Consider the following 23,779-nt stretch of genomic DNA (forward strand, 5'->3'; position numbering starts at 1 on the left):
GCCAGCCGAAATTGTGCGGTTTTCTCTCGGCTCCCGTGGTCGTCGCATCGTATGTGTGTGTTGTGGTGGTGGTGTTGTGACATGCCGTAGAAACAGCCGCTACACGGGTGACTCGCATTTCGCGGTACCGTATCGTACACCGTTCGCGGCCCGTGCCCAGTCTGCTTTTTTCCGATACACGAACTGTGCGAAACGCTTGTGCTGACACTTTGTGTGATGCCAGCCGTACTCTTGCTCCGGGATTGCTCGCCGTGAGGCATCCGCCGATCGTCCGGTAAACGGCAGCACTTGCACGATAACGAGGGCAGCTCCGATCAACAGCGTTCGACGCGAAGCTGGCTGACATGGAGAACTGCAACGCAGAAGGTGAGATACGACGGAGCATGCTCGTGGAGCTTCCCGATGTGTCGTCCGGACTTGTCGCGCCCGCATGACAGCCCGCATGGTCCGCATTCATAGCGCGTCCTGCGTCGTTTCGAAGCTCGTGTTTCCGCGCTTTCTGGGCGTCTCCGTATGTGAGGTCTCGCGCATCCTCGCGGCTTCTCTGTATTCGTTATTTTGGAGATCACAAAAGGGCAGCAAGGTCTAGTCTCTTCGATCGTCCAACGTTCGAATGCGGAAATAGAGCTGCCCGCGCGAGCGGTATTTTCGCGCCCGTTGACATTTCCAGTTTCCTTGAGATCTCGCGATACGCGGTGCTTTATGGAGGCACCAGTTAAAGGTAGGTTTTGCTTTCGCGATTCGAGCATTGCAGCGGTTGCAGTAAACTATGCGGTGATGGTCCTATGAAACGTGCACGTTTTAATATCGTGGTTTTTTTACGTTGCTGGTTGTTTGTTCGAAGGCGTGTCGCTCTGCTCCCGATTTGAAGGCGCGTTTGCTTTTGGCGCAGTGCTCCAGAGCAAGTTGCGAGCGCTATAATCACTAACAAGTTTTTTGCTTCAATACCATTGTAAAGTTGTGTTTAGCCTGCTCCCTCAGGGTTGCATCGTTGCTGCAGGTAAATGTAGTCTTTTCTTTTTATGACATATAGTTCGGCCAGTTAGGCTGCGATGTTGAGAAATCGGTAACGGACACTTCGTTCGCGATATGCTAGTTCCGACATCGGTACATGGCCTGACAGCCCTCGTCACTTAGGAAACCGTCAGCGGTCTTAATAAGGTTGTTTACTACTACTACAGCGCCATACGATTGCCTGTACACTTTTTTTATATATTTCACGGTATTCTTGTGCAGACGTTCGCTTACAAAAACTTTTTTTTTTTGTGGACGCAGCCATTTCACACCATTTTATCGTCGAATTGTCCTGTGTACATGTTTGGGACACGTAGTTCATAAGCAAGGAACTATACTTTATACAAATTCGTCGTTGATGATCATGTATTGTCCCAGTGGCAATTTATGGTCTCGGTATTTGTATACGACGTACTCATATCTCAGTGTCTCCATCCCAGCCCATGCAGGACTGTTTTGAGAATGTTGTCATTAGTCATTAAAGGCTTGATCATTTGTACATACACTAAAAAAAAAAAAGGCGCGCTGAAATACCTTGTTCTTTTTCCTGGCTATCTCAACCTGCCAGAAATAGGTGATGGAGTAGGTAGAGTGCCTAAACAGCAAAAAAAAAAAATGGTATAAAGATCGATCAAATGGTATAAACTGGAGTATTTGTGCAGCCGATGCCCATCTGTGTGAAAGCGCGGACTTTTTGCAAGCGTGCGATGCTTTCGGCAATAAAAGGGGTGTGGTCTGATTCACTGCTCCGACGAAAAGGCTTGCTCTTTCCTCTAAATACGTTTCTCTCATGCATAAAATTGTATATTCCTTAATACTTCATTGACGCGCGAAAAAAAAAAAAAATGTCTTGGCTTAGCGACCGCTGGCCGGCAACGAGGCGGCGCACGCGGCGGCTCGAGCACTAACGAACCGAGCCGTTGCGAACGCCGACGCCGCCTCGGACGAAGTTCCACGCGGGGGGGAGTGGGAGTGGGGGGACCGCATGACTAGTTACCACGAAATAACGCAGCACTATAAGCTAGAAAGGCGAAAGTACCCTCCGCCACACAACAGGTTAAATAAAAAACAGGCAGTTGCGTGGCGACAACTGCAAACATATACTTATCCGAATCCAGTTCTCTTTAGTCTCTGTTACCCTGATCTGTATTTAACAGAAAAATGCAAGGTTTGCGATGAAAGGGCGACACTTTCACATATACTATGGGAATGCTCGAGTTTAGATGAAAGCAACGATGAAAACCACGAAGAGGCAGTTTCGGACCGCAGGACACGCTGGGAGGGGGCTCTGCTCAGCTCCTCATTCGAACAACAACTGTGGGCCGTCCAGCGAGCCGAGGAAGCCGCCCGAGCCCAAGGGCTCGTGGCCGACGCCTAGGCCCGCCCCAAATCAACTTCGCTGGACTTCATAAATAAAGTTATTCTTCTTCTTCTTGGCTTAGCGAATTATTGTGCCCGCAGAGTATCTGTAAATCGCGGTTTTCTTTTTATCAACGATGAATTTCAGCTCCTCTTACGAAGTGTGGAACGTGCTATATTGATTTAGTTTATTCGTTTTCATTTCTGTACGTTACACTGAAATTTTGTTTCTTTCATGCGATTTGACTTGCAAAGAATACAAAACCTCTGAGATTTGGTAGCAGCGCAGAAGGTATGATCGTTTCTATGAAAATCAATAAAAAAAAAAAAAAAACGTGTCCCGTATTTTTTTTTCGCAGGTGAAACCTTAAGATGTGCTGATTTGGAAAATACTTATTTAATAATAAAATTGCGGAGGCGTGCGAAATGCCATTTCTCTTTCTCCCGCATCAATTACACGAGCAGTTTTACGAGAGGTCCGCAACGCGGTGTCACACGGCACATCTGCTTCCCAACTTTTTTCTCCTAACTTTGTATAAGTCTTGTCGGTGTCGCCGACGTTTCGTATTATATATAACTACGGAGTCATCACGCTCTTACAACACCGTGTCTGCTCCAGACGTATTGCGCCATCGAACCATACTCGCGCCGAGCTGCTCTAGAATGCAAGCTGTGTTGCGGCGCTTGAAGAGAGGTTTACACAACGCGTCCCCGTGTTTACGGCTGTTGAGCATCTCGCAGGATCGGCGAAAGCGCATTCAACTTTTTCGGGCTTGGCGCCAGGGCCGAAGGTTCAGACATGGACGCGAGCGATGGTGGCTGGGGCCAGGCATAGAGTTTCTCACAATACTTACTAGAGGGAACTCTGGCGCTAGCGTCTATGGAAGCTGCAACACACGGCGCTTCAGCGAGCATGGGAATGATGGGTAGTGCACACATTTGTCTAATTTTCGTACTTCTGACCTGCTTCTGGCTCCGTGTGTGTTCGTGTGGCTTGAAGCTGTTTTTTTTTTCATGAAAACATAAATGAGCAAATGTTCACCGTTTGCGCTTCACAACCTTATTCTTTTAGGCTTCCCATTCTGAATCAAGTCGCTAAGTTCAAAAGGGTTCATTCTTTCAAAACAAAACCGCAACCAGCAATGAACGAAGCCGCAAGTACGATTCGCCGCCCCCAAGTACGAAGACTAGGCAAATGTGTGTACTACCCATCATTCCCATGGTCGCTGAACGATCGCCGCGCCAGAGTGCCCTCTAGTTAATTTTGGGAAACTCTATGGGGCCAGGGACCGATGCGTGAAGTCCGCGCTTTGAGCGGGAAATGCGGCAGAACGCCTCTATAACGAAACTACCTGTATATGACGAAGAATTGCGGCTACACTCGGCCAGCTAGGTTGCATTGCAAGCGTTATACGGCGCGCGAGACATTTATAGCGAAGTATTTTGGAGGTCACGAGCACTTTCGCACTGTACGAGAAACGGATCTGGTGCCGTAGCCAATGAAACAAAAATGTGGCGTTACAAACACCTCCAATCGTCTTTCAATTTCTTTCGGTCTCTTATCTTTCGGCCACTTGGCAACCAACCATTTTTTTTTCGAGTTCCTAAAGTTATACTTCCTGCATAACAGTATTGGTGCATTGCTGTTCATTGCGAAGAGTCGATACAAATATTTTGATTGTATAATTACTTAATGCCGCAGTGTCGTCGATTGCGCCCGCCTAAATAAACCCAGCCACTGTCAGCGTATTTGGCGTACAGCTGTAGAATTCTGCTGCGCTTGTCGTCTGTCATATATTCGGAGTTGATGGAGACCATGCGGCGCGGCCTATGCGGAGCTCCGTGTGTGTGGCCCGTGTTGCCTTAGTAAATGCACCCTGCTTCCACGATCACTGATGATTTCTAATGGCATCATCATTTGGTAGGTCTTTGGCAGCCGCCGTCATAATGCGTAAGAGAGAGGCAGGTTTATTTGCAGAAAGGTCGGCCTGATCGATAGTCTGCTACTGTACACCCGGGGAAGGGAAAAGGGAGGAAAAAGAGTAATGGATGATGATGGGGAGATAGAGAGTTGGGTATATACAGTCCTTTCCAGCTGAGAAAAATGTTTAAGCCGTGCATACAGTCCAGTTGTTTTTAACAAGGCTATAACCGCTCTTATGGCCACAGTTGCACTGCTGGTGTCAGGCCAAGGGCCCAACGCGGCCTCATCAGTTAATGAGTGACTGCGAAATCGTTTAGTAGAAGAAATAAGGGTTGTCGTTCACGTGCGTATGCTGGACAATCACATAATGTGTGATCAAGTGTTTCTGGCTCATCACAGCGTTCACAATTGGGACTGGTGTCACTGCGGCCGATGTTGTGTACGCCACGCCAAGACGAATGTGGTGGATCGTACTCGCGATGTGCCGCTTCAATTTGGGGGGACATGCGGAACCTCATTTCCGGGTCCCATTTGTGAATTCGCCGGTGTCGCCGTTCCGGTTTGGTCCAGTGCTCAAGTGTATGGCTGAGCGTCACGCAGCGAAGCAGGGCGTTCTTGTCACCTCGTGAAAACGCAACGCGTCTTATACTTCAGGGACACTGTTTGAGGCATTTTTTAGCAGCAGCGTCTGCCTCTTCGTTTTCAATCACGCCGCAGTGTGCGGGAATCCACTGGAAAGTGATAAGATGGCTATTTATTAAAGCAACCTGATAAGTTCTGCAATTTACATAGCCAAGATGTAATACGGACCTTGCCTCATGGTGCAATTAAAAACGTTTCACAAAGCGGGTTTGGCACCACAGAAAATCATCCAGACTCGAGGTTGCTCTTCAGAAATAAATCTCATTGCCTCCCGCATAGCGACAAGCTCTGCGGCAGTTGATGTGATTTTATGGTCTACCGTGAATAGTTGAGCGATATCCATGTCTGGGATGACAAAGGCTGCCGTGGAGGTGTGCAGTGTAGTATACCCGTCGGTGTACGCGTGCAGAGAATCGCCGTACGTTGTATAAATGTGATGCACAGGCTTAGTTGTCCGAGGCCAATAGAAGAAACGAGGGACTTCGTAATTCTAGGAATCGTAAAACTGAACAGGTGGTTTAGGCAGGACCCATGGAGGCACTGCAGGAACACTCGGCGGGGAAAACCTTGCTGGTAGAATATTCTCATGCCGCGACATCGTTCTTGAGAGACTGCTGTCTGCGTGTGTGGCGGATAGTGCTGATATAGTGAGTGCTGCTTCTGCCTGTGTCGGCTCAGCAGTCGAAGGTGAACTCGTAAGTGGCTTGCAGGGCGTGCATGCACCGATGGGACAAGCCGCGAGCTTCCACGATGGTTCTATTTGTTGAAGTAGAGTGCAGTAGATCTAAGCATTTTCGCAAGCCCTGAGCTTTAACACTCTTTAGCGTCTTCACACAACTAGGTCTTAAATTGGAGAGCACCATGCTGTATTGTAGGTATCCTGCAGATAGGGCATTATACAATTGAAGTAGCGACTATTCTGATGGGCTCCATCTTGCTTCTGCCGCGTGGCGGAGTACAAAGCTATTCAATTTAGATTTGAGTATTGCGACGTGTCTCGTCCACAATAGATATCTGTCTATGACTGCCCCAAGAAATTTCTGGTGCGTTACAGCAGCTATCGCTGTTCCATTAATAAATATCGGGTATTGCGACATACGCTTGCGCGTGAACGCCAGCACTGCGCATTTGTCGATTGAAAGAGTGGACCCATGACGACGTAGATATTTGGCTGTGATCGTCACTGCACACTGTAGTCGAGCTCGCAGTTGCGGACGAGTAGTTCCGGATGCCCATATGCATATATCACGCACTGATCTCCACCGTGCTGGGAAGTTCTGCTGCTAGGCCGATCATTGTGACGTTGAGTAGAATCCAGGGAGCCTACGTGACCGCGGGCTAGGAACTCCCTCTTGGGGCACACCACGATAAACTTTATATAGATTGGTGTCTCCGTTACTTGTCGTCATGTAGATGGTGCGGTCGCTAAGGTAACCAAAGATCCAATCATGTATACAGTCGTCCACCGATGTCTAAATCTTCCAGTGCCTCAAGGATCGCATAATGTAGCACATTATCGTAGGTGCCCTTTATGTCTGTGGGAAGACCGCCGCCACTAGTCTGCGTCGACTTCTTTCCTCGTCAACGCTGGCGATCAAGTCGACCACACCGTCAATGGCAGATCGGTCTCTTCTGAAGCCGTTCATAAATGCAGGAAATGAGTTGTTGCTTTATATAGCAGCCACTCTAATCTTGACAGTACCATTCTTTCCATTACTTTCCCGATGCACCTGGCTGAGGCGATTGGTCTGTAGGAGGAAAGTTCATATAGAGGACACTTCCCCGGTTTGAGCAACGCAATGATGCGACTGCATTTCCAATTAGCTGGGACTTCTCCTGACTCTCACGAGGTGTTATAGTGAGACAACAGGATATGTCGTGCTTCTGTACCAAGATGGTGGAGTGCAACATACGTGATTCCGTCAGGTGCCGATGAGCGTCGTGAGGCATGGAATCGCAGCGTCAAGCCCATGCGTTGTGAAACGCACATCCAGGCGCCCGTCAGGCGACGGAGGCGCAATGGTAGTGAGATGCTCATTGGTGGTGTCCACGATGAGGCTACAGTGTAGTCACCGGCTACTTCAACTTCTGTCCGACGTTGATTTGATTGATATTTGGGGTTTAACGTCCCAAAACCACTATATGATTATGAGAGACGCCGTAGTGGAGGGCTCCGGAAATTTAGACCACCTGGGGTTCTTTAACGTGTACCCAAATTTGAGCACATGGTCTGTCCGACGTTGATGTAGAGCTTGAAACGGTAGTTGTCTGCAGACTTCGTACCCTCTGCCAGATCTTAGCTGTAATAGTAGGAACAAAGTTGGATCTGTGTTTATGTACGCGAATAACACCTTAATTAAGCGCGCACGCACACACACACACACACACATATATATATATATATATATATATATATATATATATATATATATATATATATATATATATATATATATTTATATATATATATATATATATATATATATCGACCTTCCAATTTGGATGATTCGAAGGTCGATAGTTAAGTATATCCCCATTCCGTTGCACATGGATTCTCGCTTGCAGCTGGCACTTAGTGTCGCTGATTTAAAAAAGAGAGAGAGAAGTCAGTGTATGATAGTTGTTGTACGTGAGTGAGTCAAATGGTGTACCTGTTCTGTAGTGGACTTCGCTTGCGTAGTTGATTGCGCGCTCGCGTGTAGAGCGTCCATCGCGCTCTGGACATTGTCCCTTATACTATGATCTTGTCTTTCTTATCTTTCGGCTTCATTGTCATGGAGTGTTCACGAAGGAAGGAAGGAAAGGACGAATACAAAAGTGAGAAGGCAAGGAGGTTAACCAGACAGTGGTCCGGAAGCGCTCATGAGTCGTAAATGAACGAACCAGCATCACTCTCACTTAATTAAAAAGATCTGGAGTTTTACACAGACAGAAATAACACGATCTCATCACGAAGTGCGCCCCGGTAGGTGGGGGAAGGGGGGGGGGGGTGAGGCTCCTGGTTTGTGTTGACCAGCTTGGTTTTTTGTGATAACGTTCTTGCAACTGCATTGACATATGCGGTTATTCAGCCCACGAAATCGCGCTTATCAGTGCAACGTGCCAGTATACATATACTTTGTTGTTGCTTTATACTCAGAAATGATGGAATTCCTCCCGAGGTTATTTGTCCCTGAACCTTTCAACACGACTAAAGAGGAGTAATATATTGACTTATTAAGAGTGGTATAGGTTAATTAGTACTTCCTGTTTTCTTCATTCCAGCTTTGCTCTCTATGTATACGCGAAAGTTACCTTAATCAATCATGAAGCCAACAGATATCTTCATTGCATGTTGGATTGATGTGATTGAGAAAATCAGAAGATCGAGGCCTCGGCTAAGTATTGATAGTGCTAATGGACAAGTTTTTATTGACGTAATCAATCTCGTCGTATGTTTCTATCATATCAATTCTTTTTTCTTCAGCACGAGTTCGCGAGTTAGGATAATGGTAATGGCGAGGTAGGAGTTGTAACTCGACACTTCATAGCTGTCCGTTAGACGTTACAGACTGTTTCTTATACTGAACTGTATACATAAATATGTCCTAGAGGTCGTAGAGATAATCGGTGACCAGTCGTGGGTTCATAGGTATACAGCATTTTTCAATTTATCCTCGTTTTCGGTTTTTCGTTCTTTTCTTTTTCACCGTTGATCGTTTCTGAATAGATGAAGTCATCCTCCGATCGCAGCATACAGGATCGACCTGTTTTGAAATCCGGTTTCGTACATACAGCAATCCAGAGTGACTTCGTAAGTTGTATAGGATATATGATCTTTGCGTACGGACTCCAAGCGTGCATCGAAAAAAAAAATTTGCATATGGCAAATCAATTAATCAATATGATATATAACAGTGCGCACACGCTGTCACTATTTCTTACCGCGTACACTGCTCTTTTTTTTTTTTACTCTGTGGAACTGCATCTCACTGACCGGCCTTTCGAAGTAGTGCATGGACAGAGCGCCGCGTTGTAAAGATAAAAAACCTAGATAAATATCTGCCGCAACCCTTAGGTGCCCAGACGACGGCGCCTGTTTTTAACGGAGTACATGAGGGCGTTCCATATACACGATGCCGACTCGGTGATAAAAATCTGCGCCCTGCGGAAAGCGCCCCGCGGGGGGGTAGATAAGGCGTGGTTTAACTGGAGCGAACTTGGAGCTTAGCAGCTGGCTTAGCGCGGTCGATGTATAGTATATGCGAAACGTCGAGGAGTAAAAGCTCCGTTGCACGTGAAGGCGGAAACGGTCTCCGAGCTATATGGGACTGTAATATCATCCGGCCGACGAGCGCTCCTCGGTGGCAAATAATTACACGCCTGTCTATTATACGTTAAGCCGTGAAAACATAGAACGACGCGACGCTTGATTTGCATGGGTGATCGACGCGCGGCATCAATCGTGTAGTCTCTTATAGCTGCCGGGTTGCAGTAGGAAAACTTGGTCGCCGTTCGCTGTTTCCGAGTCTTCGGACCGCGACGTTAGCTGCGTCACGAGGACGTATAGATTACGTGTAACGAGCTAATTGTAAAGGGGAAAAAAAAAACTGCGATGCATCGGCGTTTGTCGTGTTTACGTCTGCGTGCGAGTATAAACCTCCCCTCATCGGAGGTATAATTTGCGCAGAGAAGTATCCGCGATTAGCCCAGAACACCGCGACATTTCTCGATGATTCGGGCATGCACACAGATCGAAATCTGCATGCGCGACTTCCTATATGCCCCAGTCTACGCGTAGACGCGGACAATCAGCGAGAACATTTAGCTGTCGTATTCGTCTTCACCAGAAGCAACCCGTCTACATGGAAGTCCATATATGTAGCTATACCCTCTTGGGTATAGATATCTATATTTTCACCCACGCACCCTTCTAAAAAAAAAGCAGCAGGAAACAAACGTAAACATAACTGCAGTGCATTCGTTCGAGGCTATTTTTATTGATTGCAGGGTGGTCCGCTGCGCTGGATCACTGGCTGTGGTGCTCGGCTGCTGAATTGAAGGTCGTGGGTTTGATTCTAGCTGCGGCGGTCTTATTTCGAAACGCTAGGGGCCTGTTTACTCTGTGATGTCATTGACGTTAAATAGCACCAAATGGTCAAAATTTCCCGAGCCCTCCACTATATATGGTGTTTGTCTTAATTACATGTGGTGTTGGGACGTTACACCTTATATATTATAATATTATTAGTGGGTTCTTAGCGACAAGAAAAGCCGCAGCGAGCTAGTCCGTATGATGAAATGGATAAATCCGCCGGAAGAAAATGGAACCAGCTCGCCCGGGATCGGGTATAAATTGAAGATCGTTGGGAGATGCCTTCGTCATACAGGGTACACATACCGAGCCGATGATCATGACGGCCCTTAATTTACCTCTGGTTAGTGCCGGGCTGGCATAGCAGGTGTTGCCGACGATTGCAGTTTCATCGGAAATCAGTGGGTTCAATTAAACACAGGCCGTGTAACTTCGAACTTCACATCTTTATTCTCTCTCTGCCGAAATCTTTTTGTCCCCTTCCCCATCCCCATACGGAGTAGCATGCCAGCGATATATAGACGTGGGCAAAGAACTGTTTTCCTAATGAAGAATCTATCTATCTATCTATCTATCTATCTATCTATCTATCTATCTATCCATCCATCCATCCATCCATCCATCCATCCATCCATCCATCCATCCATCCATCCATCCATCCATCCATCCATCCATCCATCCATCCATCCATCCATCCATCCATCCATCCATCCATCCATCCATCCATCCATCCATCCATCCATCCATCCATCCATCCATCCATCCATCCATCCATCCATCCATCCATCCATCCATCCATCCATCCATCCATCCATCCATCCATCCATCCATCCATCCATCCATCCATCCATCCATCCATCCATCCATCCATCCATCCATCCATCCATCCATCCATCCATCCATCCATCCATCCATCCATCCATCCATCCATCCATCCATCCATCCATCCATCCATCCATCCATCCATCCATCCATCCATCCATCCATCCATCCATCCATCCATCCATCCATCCATCCATCCATCCATCCATCCATCCATCCATCCATCCATCCATCCATCCATCCATCCATCCATCCATCCATCCATCCATCCATCCATCCATCCATCCATCCATCCATCCATCCATCCATCCATCCATCCATCCATCCATCCATCCATCCATCCATCCATCCATCCATCCATCCATCCATCCATCCATCCATCCATCCATCCATCCATCCATCCATCCATCCATCCATCCATCCATCCATCCATCCATCCATCCATCCATCCATCCATCCATCCATCCATCCATCCATCCATCCATCCATCCATCCATCCATCCATCCATCCATCCATCCATCCATCCATCCATCCATCCATCCATCCATCCATCCATCCATCCATCCATCCATCCATCCATCCATCCATCCATCCATCCATCCATCCATCCATCCATCCATCCATCCATCCATCCATCCATCCATCCATCCATCCATCCATCTATCTATCTATCTATCTATCTATCTATCTATCTATCTATCTATCTATCTATCTATCTATCTATCTATCTATCTATCTATCAGTGAACTCGGCTCATTAGTGACACGTGTATATACATACACATGCTTTAAATGGAGCACGAATACGGGCTCCGTGCAAGGCTCAATGTGCACGCAACCATCCTCGATGCCTACGATAAATCTATCATTGTGATCGATAAGAGCACTAAAGTGGCGGGTGACAGGCCGAACGCGGTTCACACTCTTCTATGTATCAACGTCGTACCGCTCTCTCCTTTCGAAGCCGACACAATCTCGGCACGAGCCAACCGGCTTCGGCACGATATATTGCAATTCTGTTGTCCGTTGCTCGTCGCGTGCTTGTTGTATACGAGGCAACGCCGCCATGTGCGAGATCAATGGCGCGGTGAGGGGAGCTCCAGAATCACTTTCACAATCCAGTTTCTTCGTCACTAGCGCGCTTGCACTCGACCTCCGCGAGTGCCTTCCCTTTCACTGTCTTGGACAATATCTTCAAAGAGCAGCTCTCAACTCGAGGCTATATGGCGAATTAAGCCATTGTTTCTCGGCCCGGATGTGCAGCTGTTCTCTTCTATATATGCGGCCGCGTTGTCCTTGCTGCAATCAGGCGCCCTTTCGGAGGCGATTCGCTCGTTGTATAAAGCGAACCACATGTGCCGCCGTCGGCACGCGTCGCTGTATAATAATAATAAGCAAGGAAACGAGCTTATTATTTGCGCTGCTCCGGTGAATGTCGCGTGGCTGTGCTTGGCGTGACTTTGGCCGCGGCTTCGTCTTGAGTCTGGTAGATGGTTGGCATGGCTTGTGGGGGCTTTATAACGTCCGGGTGACTTAATCGGCTACCTGGGGTTCCTTATCGCGCTGTGACTCGACGAAGTACACTGGCGCGGGACGTATTTCTGTGGGGCAAGAGACGCGTTTCGCGGCTGCATGGAATCGAACCCGCGTCCTTTGGTTCAGCAATCGACCACCGTCGGGGAAGGGGGGTGTACACAGCACGTTCAGTTGAATTAAAACCACTGATGCATACAGCACATTTGTCGATAATATACCTATTAGGAGGAATAACTTCGAAGGCATAGCGATGGAAAGTCCAGAAACGATCGCTTGTTGAGAGTCTAATGCGCTGTTTTTAGTGCAGGGCTGGCTGCTGGGGCTTGTTGATCTTTCATTGTCACAATGTTGATTTCAAAGCTGTTGAGTGCAAACTTGGCGAACACAGGAAAAAAAAAAAAACAACGCACTCGCGCCTCGTGTCTTATTCTGCCAATATTTTGTTGTGTTCTTTTACTCTGCTTCAAATCAACGTAGTAATTGTACCTTTCCTCCACTCGTATACGTTTCGTTAATGTGGAGCACTGTTTGGCCTAATTGCGGTACTAGTTAAATAACTCAGGAAGCAAAAGGTACGATTGATTGTTGACGCTATCAGTTATACGCTTTCTCGACTGCAGCCGTGAATGTATACTGTGCGTGCAGGTGTGTCTACTCATAAACTATATATACATGTACTTGAAGTTAAACATTACACAGAAGTCTAATGTTTGTAACAGCAACTCTAATGTCTGATGTTAACTCGCACCCTACACATTGGTTGGCGTGGGATAACTGTTAGTTGTTACATTAGCTTCATTCAGTCTCAGTCCTCCGATTGCCAGTGCTACCCAATTTCTTTTAATGATTGCAAACACACTTAAGTGCATCATACACTATTTTGAATGGATGGGTTTCATTGCCGCCGTGTTGAGCTGTTACAACCTTGGGCGTTTCGTATCTTCAACAACTAAACAAACTCGGTGTTTAGCACGCGCACGGAAACGGTCAGGTTGGCGCACTTCATGACCTGACTCATTCTCGTCGCGATATAACAACGTAAGAAGCACAACGTGGAGGAGGCGCCCGTAGGACGGCGCGGTGGTAAGTGCGTGTTTACCGCTGCTGCTGCTGCGGCCATCTCCTTCACTTCTCTGTGCGCGACTTCAGAATCACAGGGCACTAATCGATAGTGCGCGAGGAGCGTTCACTTCTTGGCCTTCAGCACGCCGGAGATGTGTCGCCAAGTGAGCACCCACCCCAAATAACGCGGCGCGTGACGTAGAAGAAAAATGCGGGCAGATAGCGACGATTGCCTCATCGTCGGAAAATGTTCGCCGAATGCGTTCGCGTCAACGTGTGCGAGGCTTGCTGCAGTCATCTAAACGCAGTGTGCGTAGTTTCGCGAGTGAAAAAAAAAAGTAAGACAGAAAAAGGGGTCCCCGGTCAAGTGCTTGCTGAAACAACGAGCTGGTATGCGAAAAAAAAAAAAACCTTTGTTCGGGGCAAGAAAGCAAAGAGGGATTCAACAGTTGATTGGGTGGTGCCCTTGGTGTAGGCCTCCCTTGCTTTCGCCGCTCGGAGCTCCTGATCCAGGAGCTCGAATATCGCTTGCGTATATGCAAGCTCACGCGGATACGATAGCATATAGGTCACGTCGATGTGAAATTGGTCTCGGGTATACGGTAAGTTTGCGACTGCAGTAGTTAGACAAGGTCAGTAACTTCAGTACAGCGCGTTTGGTTTCAAAACTTAATCAAATAGTGCTGTGGTCAATCCAATATTAGAAACATCAGTCCTGTAGTATTCAGCGCAGGGGTGTGATGTTTAGTACAAAATCCCGAGGTTTGCATTGCGTACTATAGTATTCAAAACATTTTTTTGACACATTGAATGCTTGAACGGCCATATGCTGAAGTCTTTTTTTTTTGATGAAGAGGTGTGTAAATATCAAAAGCGCATCTAGTCTCCGGAATTTGCTATCAATAGTTACTCGTACTGAGCACTCACGGGATTTAATTTTACGATTGCAATATATTCAGCTAACGATGGTGGGTACTTTTGCTGAAATAAGCAAGTTTGTTGCTGGCTGTCGCACTTTTTTTTTCTCCCAACGAACGTGCAAAAGCAGTACACTATCTACGTGTTGTCGCACGGGCTTGCATGCGGCCGCATAGGTCGCGGAGTGAGGTGTTAATTGGTGAAAACTTCATTGAATGCCCTGCAGTTGGATGGCGGTATTTTGAAGTCCTGTTAAAAGTCAATACATTGTATACAACGATAAAAGAAGGCCACCTTTTTTTAAACTCTCTTAGCATAAATAAAGGTAATCTTTTGATAAAAAAATGCATTTACATTCCACTCAGATAAATCATATCTCAACTACAAAAACATTCCATATCGTTGTGTTTTTTTTTATGTTCTCATTTAATTTTTTTTCGTAACTTGACAGATGGAGCGCATTCGTTCCTATACTTTTTGGCGTCTTCTTACGAAACCGCTTGTTTGTAGATACGGGCTCTACATTCGATAATAGAAGGCGCTGCCCTCGCTATTCCATCCCTCACCAATCCCGGGGTCGCCCGTCAACTTCGGGCGACGCGTGATCCGTAAAACTGCGATTCGGTGACGCGACCACCGCTGGGCTTCCGCGTGGCCGTGCCATGTTGGCTTGGCTTGTCTCGACTGGTGGTGGCACCGTAACGTTGGTGGCACCCACATCTGTCATCTGCAAGTCGCGTGCTCATGCCTCATCGGGTCCGTTTGGAGCCCTGCCGCGGTTGACGGGGCGGGGCAGTTCGATCCAGCGCTCTAGTCCGAAAAGCAAAACCCGCGTAGATGCGGTTCTAGGGTCGTAACTTGGGGCCGTGTGTGACGTCTACTTTTCCTGGGCGAGGGGCATGTAACTGGAGCCAGGGGCACGCTGCATTTGTCCCCGACGATCCCCCCCCCCCCACCTTTCCCGCTTAATGTACCGTTAGGTGAGCGATTTCCTTCCGTGCTGATGCCGACCGAGCGAGAAAGTTGAGAAATTGGTGGCAGATTATGCTAATTATTTATAGGCCGCCTATCGTATATTATAGGTATACATATAGTGCTTGAGAATATTTTTCTATTTTATTCTTTCAATCGTTCTAGCACGGTCTTGCACGAGCAATAGAGTACTCTGATTATATAGTATTCCTTGTCTTTGTGTGTTCCTTCAGCTCAGCTATCGTGTTCACGGTACAGCCGGCTCTAATATACCCAGTCTTCCCACGTTTTCTTTTTTTTTATGTATCAATAAGAACATTAAAAAAAATGACGAGGTGAAAGGGGGCATGTTTAGGTCGACGGGTCGTGTGTTTCGATTTCACTTATTTGCGTAAGTGTTCACCTTGTCGGAAAGCCGCGCCTTTGTCGACCGTTACAACAATTTTACAGAGCGCCTCCGTCGAGCCGTCAGTTTTACGTGCCTCGCTTGAAAATTATGCGAGAGGAAGTAGGGATCGATTTCGAATTATTTTCCGCTCTAGAGGCACAATATTCTGACGACAAACTGGGTTTTTGCTCCTTTTTTTGTTTTATTAAAAAAAGAACGTGGATTCTCTCGCGAGTGGCGCACTGTAAAGAAATAAAAGACGAAAGAAACAAACAAACAGAGACTCCTGACTTTTCGTGTATTTTGCAACATCGTTTCTTCCTGTTCCCTTTCTCTTACAAGAGCGCGCACGAAAAAATAAGTAAAATAATAAAATAAAAAAGAAGAAATACAAATAAAAAAATGCTTGTTCATTCTGGCGAGCTATTTGTGTACTGCTGCCCCCTCCACACCCCGTTTTTTTTTTAATCTGAGGCGTCTTCGACGCATATTTATACCCGTGCCACACGGGCACAAGAAATTACATGCAATAGTTAAGGTATTGCATTCCTAAATTATATTTGTTTTGGCGGAGCTGTATAGATAGCAGTGGCATTTGAAATGAGCAATTTTATACAACCCTAACCTGCAGCGTTAAAGATGGTGAAATTTAGAAGCAAGCATACCATGGTTGTACCATTATAGTGTCAGTTTGTCCGTGTATTTTACGATGTTTTACCCGACAGCAACTTCGGCCATTGCGCGCTAAATACGAACACTAGAATCCGACATGGCGCCTGTACTGTCGAAAGCGTTGCTATTTTTCTGAAGTGAATTTCGCTATTGTTCGACTTGGAAACAAAATGCCTTTCGCTGAAAGCTGTGCGTGAAACATTTTTGACTCGAGAGATTCCAAGTCAAATGCTTTATGTGCACCGCTCCGAAAAAGCTTTGTTCTCGAGGGTATATCCATTTCTAAGTCTAATGAGTCGTTATGTGACGAATGGCATCGAAGCGAATGCCATCGGAATCGCGCGTGTGGCACCATGCAGGCATGCAAGTGTAGGTAAACCTTTATGTTAATGTAAGTTCATGTGCCCGTGTGGCACGGGCATTGTCCTCACAGATGTCAAATATCGGTTCCTTGCGTCCATAACGCGCATGCTGCCCCTATAGAGATCGATGCGTATGTTCAGTTCCAGTGACGTCGAAAGTATGCCTGAAATTGTTTGTATGTACCCACATTTTTGCTACCTAAAGTCGATTCTCGCATTGCAATCGAATGCGGTAATACTTAATAATGCGGTAATACTAATAATCTTTACTATTTTTTCATCCTGGACGTAATGAGAGGTCACGCCTCGCGTTATAACCGTGGTTACGTTACAGTCGAGTAAATACGGTACATAACAGCAGCAAGAGGTGGAGCTACACGTTCAGCCAAAGCAGTGTCGCGTTATATGCATAAGTACATGTTATGGTGCATTCAGATGACGGACCGAATCCGGATTTGTCGTGGACGCGGACAGCTAATCCGCGGATGGTCCGCCTGCAGGCGCATCCACACGACGGACGGTGTCCTAGGGGAAAACAGCCGGATTACCCTCGACAGCAGATTCGGCGCTCACCTGCGCCCGCTGGCAGCAGACCGGTTTGAGAGTATTCAACATGGATGCCCGCAAGAAGCGAAGCTTGGCTGCGATGTCTGTCGTGTTGTGACAAATGAACGAGTAGTGTTATTCTTTCAGGAGAAAAGAGAGTTGCTAGCAGGATATTCTTTCAACTACATTATTCCCCACTTGTAGAACTTCTAAACGTGTCTCCCGCCTTTTTTTTTCTTTTTTTTTAGAAGCGGCACGTCGCCGGTTGCAGAAGTTGGAATATTTCACCACCATGACAGCTAAGAATCTCGCGTGTTAAGCGACGGCGGCGACATCTCCCGAACCACCAAAAGTTATTTCTGCATATTTAATCACCTGAGAACAAAGTCTCCGGAAACTAAGTAAACAATGCCCAAGCGTAGATGATGCCGACCAGTCATGCAGCTGTCCGCGAGCCATGGAGGACATGCCGCGAGCAGACGAAAAGTGTACTGGTTGCCACCGACCCCAAGCTATTCCGCTGAAGTACCGGCTCTCCCCCGCCAGAATCCCGATGTGAGAAACAGGTTGGGTTCATCCGTCCGCGAGCCGCGTGGACGAGTCGTGGACGAGGGGAATCGCTGATGTGAGGTCACGTGACGCGCCGTCCGTCCCGCCACATCGGGATTCGATCCGTCGTCTGAATGCACCATTAACAGAGTTACGTTACCGTCAAGGAGGCTCCGCAACACTTCTTCAAGTAGCCATGGAATGTATTTACTAAAAGAGCTCATTGCTTCACGAATTTACCGCCGAAAAAAAATTTCAGAATCCGTCCTGTACGAGCGGAGTTGCAAAGATTTTTTTCCCACGCTGCAATCGCATTCACTCTTCTCTCGTCCCGATGAAAGCACTGGAAGCTAAGCAGGAAGGGATGACACGGGCAAAGAAAATACGTCACGCGCACCTGGTGGCCTGCAGAACTCATGTTTTTTTGTTTTTTTTTCGAATACGTGGATATTTCAGGGCGATCGCGTGCGCACGCGTGCACAAGTCGCGGCCTCCAGCGGCGATCCCTGTAACGACAGAACGCGCCATGCTCAAATCAGGCAATGGCTGATAGAACGGCTGCGACGAGTGATTTTTGAGCTTCTCCCGTCATCTGTCCAGAGAAGAGAAAGCAGTTTTAGCTGACTTTGAGAATTTATTGCGAATTCCTTGCCGCGCGCTGCGCTAATAATAGTTGGCTCGCGTGTTCTCGGGAGCCTTTACAACCCATCGGCAGCGTCTTCTGACCTTGCTCAAAAAGTTTGGCAGGGCCCCCTATACAGTGGGCATATTATTGGCATATAGTATTATGTGTAAAGACAAGCGTATGTGGTAACTCTAGACCTAACCTTTCCGACCCCGATATTATTTCGGCGTGGGCGGGCCCTCGCGTCGTCCTGATTCGCTTGGCGAACTCGACTTTCGACCGTTATGGTGGCGCATAACTCGGTGTACACCGAGGGATCTATCGAGCGTGGCGGGAGGAACGCCTTCTCGTTATCGCGCAGGTGCGTTTGTATGTATAGCATACCTAATTGAGGCGGACATACTAATTAAGGCGGACATACTTTATACCTGCAGTGCTCAGCATCCAGCCCACGATGACGATTTAATTAGATTTAGGCGAGCAAACATACAAAACACGTTATTAATGACCTATGCCACTGTTAGTATGTTTATCCCGGCAAAATGAAATAGTGCATTCGACCATTACAGTGAATAAAGGTATCCCGTGCGCGCTATATGGTTTAACTGATGCATCGTCACGTGATGTTGCCGGAAGCACTGCCCTTCGTGTTTACGCGTCTTCTTACATGCCTTCGTGCATCTATACAATCTGGCCACTATACATCAACGCCAGCATTTCTCTTTTAAGCTTTCTTTTCTTTTACCGGATACAACCAACTTTGTACAGTAGCGGCTGCTGGCAAGCTCCCTAGCAAGTTTGCATTGTTTTTAGTTTGTATTAATGTAGTAAACATTTGTAATCATTAACAGCAAGTGTTCCAAGTGCTCGGCTGCTTACCCAAAGGTCGCGGGTTGGATCGCGACGGTCGCGTTTCGGTGCATGGTGCGATGTCATAGTGCGCGTTGAAGAGTACCAGGTGGTCGAAATTTTCGGAGCTGTTCCTTATACGGCGACCATCGTAATGATATCGTGGTTATTATTATTATTATTATTAATATTATTATTATTATTATTATTATTATATTTTTCAGCATGGTTAGGAAATAATGTTCGTCACAAGGTATGTGGGACAAAATTGAAGCACCGCTTTCTGTGAGGTGTTTCCCCTTCTTCCTTTCTCGTGCTGTTTTTTTTTTCTCGGAATAAAGATTGAAAGCATGTGCTGCTGTTTACAGACATTAATAAGCACTCGAAGCCGGTGTGGTTTCGCTGCTCAATTGCGAGGTAATATTTCGTTCCCAATTTTTAACCTTCATATCTGATCATGTTACTCCCGTTCTTTGTGCACTATATAACAGATGGTGCTTGTATGTAGTCCATTCCCCATAGTGACGCTTCACTGCGTACATTCCCCGTTTAATGATTATAATCGCCCAACCAACGCTTTCTTATCTTTTCTCTTCATCGCCATAATAATACATAATGGGGTTTGACTACGCTGTTATCTCATTTGATCATAAGTTAATGCGAGAGCGGCCAGTTGAGCACACACACACACACACACACACACACACACACACATATATATATATATATATATATATATATATATATATATATATATATATATATATATGCGCATTTCTAATGCGTATATATATATATATATGCAAAATAGATGCTGCGGCCGTTATGGGAACTGCCGTGTGTCCTCGTGATGCACGGTTTCTCGTCAAATGGTGGCACATGCACACCTGTCTTTCTTGTTTTTCCTTCTTTGAGCTCACTTTCAACATCACTTTTTTTTTTGCCTTCATTGAGTGTATAGACCCAATGCAAGCGTATACAGTTTGTTGGGCTATCGTTACCTGGGCAACACGCCACTGATTGATAGTCGCTTTTTGGCGATTTTTGTAGAAGCATAGCAGCAGTTGATGTCAACACAATTTCAGCTTTTGATTGTACTTATTATAGTCATTTTCGTTTATTTATCTGTTATTCTTTATTGCAGATAAGACAGGCAGAGCATTAAATGAGTGTGAGACAAGATATCAGCGTATACAAAGATCGTAACTTAAGTGGGACTAACCCCCGTATTCTAGAACCTCCCCTTCACTCAACGCTTCGTCTTCACTTGAGAAAGCCGACGGGAGCGCCATCTCTAGGTACGGCAAGTCACTGAATATCAGCGATAGTCTGTTGAGATTCCTGACTAGCGCAGCGTCATTTTCAGCCGAGTGGTGGCGCAGTGTTCAACTCTGTCAAGTGAAGGGTGAAAGTCGAGTCGAGGAGCATTTGTGAATGCGGGGGTAAGGCATGCATGGTCCTGTTGAACATGCGCCGTCTGTGTTCATATATATACGTTTAAACTGCGGCGAAACTGTAGCCGCTCCTTTAATACAGCGCTCGTGTGCATAGGTGCGACGCCGTGCATCAGTGTTATGATTACACGTATATATGTCAGTGTGTGGTCGTAATTTTTTAGTCTATGCGCAAATTTATCAAATTTACACGCAGCTCTGAAACGTGCGCTGCGGTATCGGGATTTGGAAGCCCTTTCTTGAGCGCATAAAGGAATGTTTATCAATTCTTTCTGGAAGACCCGAGCAGTTATACTCGTGCTAACCTTCATAAATGGAGCTATAGCTGTATAGATGAATAACCACAAGCAGGACACCTTTCGCGCGTCACTCATCGCACCTCTACGTGTGCGTATATAGTGGGCCATGAGCAATAAAAAAAAAAAATAAGGGCACCGAACAGGCTTTATGTCAGGCCGAGGCCTGCGCAGGCCGACTTACCTGACGTCATCAAACTAGCTGCGCTGTTGGCTTTCTCCGCATATTAAGTCCAATATGTAGGTCATTTCAGTTTCGGTCTTCGAACGAAGTCGTCCTTGACTATATGTTGCGAGCGCATTTGCTTTTTGCTGTTGCGTTCCCCCTCTCCTTCCCCCATTTTTTTCTTGATGTTTTCTTACAGCAAGTAAGCGCGGCTTTGCGGCAGCCATATTGGTCCTTGAAAGTATAGAGTCCGCAATCATAGGCCGCGTGCACAACACTTCAACGTGTATGAGCACTTCAAAATTGGATATATATACGACGCAAAGGCGCCGGCGTTGTCAACAACCATGGTTGGGTTTTCTTTGAACGTTCACATCGTACATGGGCGCACGCGCAAGTTGTTTACGTATACGTACGTACACTCGGTCGGAACATGCAGCTGTTGCGTGATCTTTTTTCTTTTTTGCACTACGGCCCGTCGATCGTCACACATGTGTGTCGAAGGCGATAGACGCGTCTTTGCTGCGACTTGCGTGTGACGGATTGCCGCCAAATCCCCGGCCCTGTCTATACGCTTTCGTCGTCAGCGTCTTCGACGGGGCGCGTCGCCTCGAAAACGTCCACGAAGGTCGGCCAGACGCGGAAGCGCTGTGGACTTCGTTCCTGTAACGAAGGGACCGCAATTTTAGAGAGAAGCGACCCGTCCTCGTCGTCGACAACGTCGACGTTCGCCGCCACAGTTGCGTTGTTTTCTTCTTGTGATGGGTGTGCCAGCGCGGTTATTATAAAAGTCTGAGTGTGTTTGAGGGACAAATGCGTGTTTTGAAATGTTGTGGGATTTGCTCGTTACAGTCTACATAACTGTGAGTGTTCTCGAGGAGATTGACTGCAATAGTTTCATTAGATACGCGACTCGATTATCCCGCGAGGAACCGTCCGTTCTTTCAAGGACTTCCCAGCTGTGTTTTGTTGTTTTTCGTCAGTTGTTTGACGAGAAAGGTATACGAAGAGCTAGTAATAGGGTAGGGAAAGGGGGCCATTTCATACCCCCTCCCACCCAAAACAAAAAACGTAATAGTATGTATGTGTATATTATTTAGGTTCGTTGCATTAGCGGATGCATATATTAACTTCAGTTTTATCTGATAAGTTTTCGTGTTGATACCTCGTGGGTATTGTTCGACGTCGATGCGTTTAGGATATACGAATGATGGACCTGATAAGTTGGTTTTCATGGAGCGTGGAAGGAAGTGATGGACGGACAGAACTTCATAAAGAGCTCCCCCAAAACAGCGCTTGTGTTGTCCCGTTTACACCGTCTCAGTGTGAGTGTGCGATATTTCACTTACGTTACGTTAGTGAAAAACAAACGTAGCATACCAAGGCTTTGGCCCGGTCGCTAATTTTTCCGTGCGTGATGCAAGCTTCCAAAAACGATTACGTAAAAGCCCGCGACATTTACCGCGTCGATGCACCTTTGCGGGGACATTTAAATCTGCTTGGTGATGATAATGATGAAAACGTTATTCAGGTCCAAAGAACACACACGGGAGGCTTATTCTAAATATTCCTAAACGGATGGCGTACATTGGCGTCCGCTGTGAGACCACAAAGATTGTGCACACCCTGTATAGCAGAAACAATACACAGTAAACAGCACTGGAAACGTTCGTGCAAAATATAAGGAACTTCCATTTTTCAGCGGAGTGACTAAGCAGGAGGCTACGGACTAAGTATATATTGATTTCCCGCCAGGAGGGGACTCATTAGTCTTGCGTGGTATATATATATATTCACGCGTTAATTTTTTTATCGAGTGTTCCCTTTCGTGACTGTCCTCACCTCGCGGGCGCTCATGTGATATACCATGCGTAGCCGCATTCGTCTAATGGCCGTGACGCAGCGGTGGTGGCACGCGGCCCTAGCTCCTGGCCCGCCCCCTCGGCTTCTGTGTCCGTGGCTGACAAGCACATTGCCGGGAGGGGGGATTGTCTGGTGGGGTTCGCGGAAGGAGGAGAGAGGTGACAGGGGGGGCATCATTGCTCTCGGTGGGAGCCCCGTCTATTTGTGGCTCTGTCGGCAGGGTCGGTCGACGACCCGTTGTTGCCCTTATATGGAGTTCAAGAAGAGAAGAGGAGGGGATAAAGAATGGGAGGAAATTGAAGACCCCGACGCGAGGCGTTTCCCCCTACGTCAGGTCTCCCCCCCCCCCCCCCCGTCCCCTAACGACCGAACCTTGTGTCCAGCCAGTAACGTGGGAGTCCGGCTTATGTCTGCTGACGCTGAACTTAGAAGACATGTGTTCTGTGCTTCCCGTGTGTGCCTCTTGCATCCACACGAGAGTCAACACCGTGCAGGCCACATCAGACTCTAAATAATGGGTTTCCAAAAAAAGGCTGCCATCGGGGCCGCTCCGGTGTGCCTTAGGACGCGCGTTATTCGGGGATAAATGGTCGCTGTTTTTGTGGGCAAAACCAGGAAAGTCCCATCAAAAGCGAGCCTATACGAGCGCACTGCACCGAGCAACTTTCCGTAACGCGAGACGCCGA

The 23,779-nt window shown here is 47.0% G+C and overlaps 1 protein-coding gene across 5 annotated transcripts in view; it reads left to right on the forward strand.

The window, feature by feature from the left end:
* LOC119172305 (uncharacterized) overlaps window positions 1-23,779 on the forward strand; it is a 95,062-nt gene continuing 71,283 nt past the window's right edge. Inside the window, exon 1 of one of the 5 annotated variants that reach the window (XM_075893561.1) lies at window positions 1-366. In XM_075893561.1, the coding sequence (XP_075749676.1) occupies window positions 345-366 (22 nt within the window). In that variant the 5' untranslated portion in view covers window positions 1-344. The remainder of the gene's footprint in view (window positions 367-23,779) is intronic. The other 4 variants (XM_075893560.1, XM_075893562.1, XM_075893563.1 and 1 more) reach the window with 4 other exon arrangements.

This window comes from Rhipicephalus microplus, chromosome 4, assembly GCF_043290135.1.
Source record: "Rhipicephalus microplus isolate Deutch F79 chromosome 4, USDA_Rmic, whole genome shotgun sequence".
In the NCBI taxonomy this organism is placed as follows: Eukaryota; Metazoa; Arthropoda; class Arachnida; order Ixodida; family Ixodidae; genus Rhipicephalus; species Rhipicephalus microplus.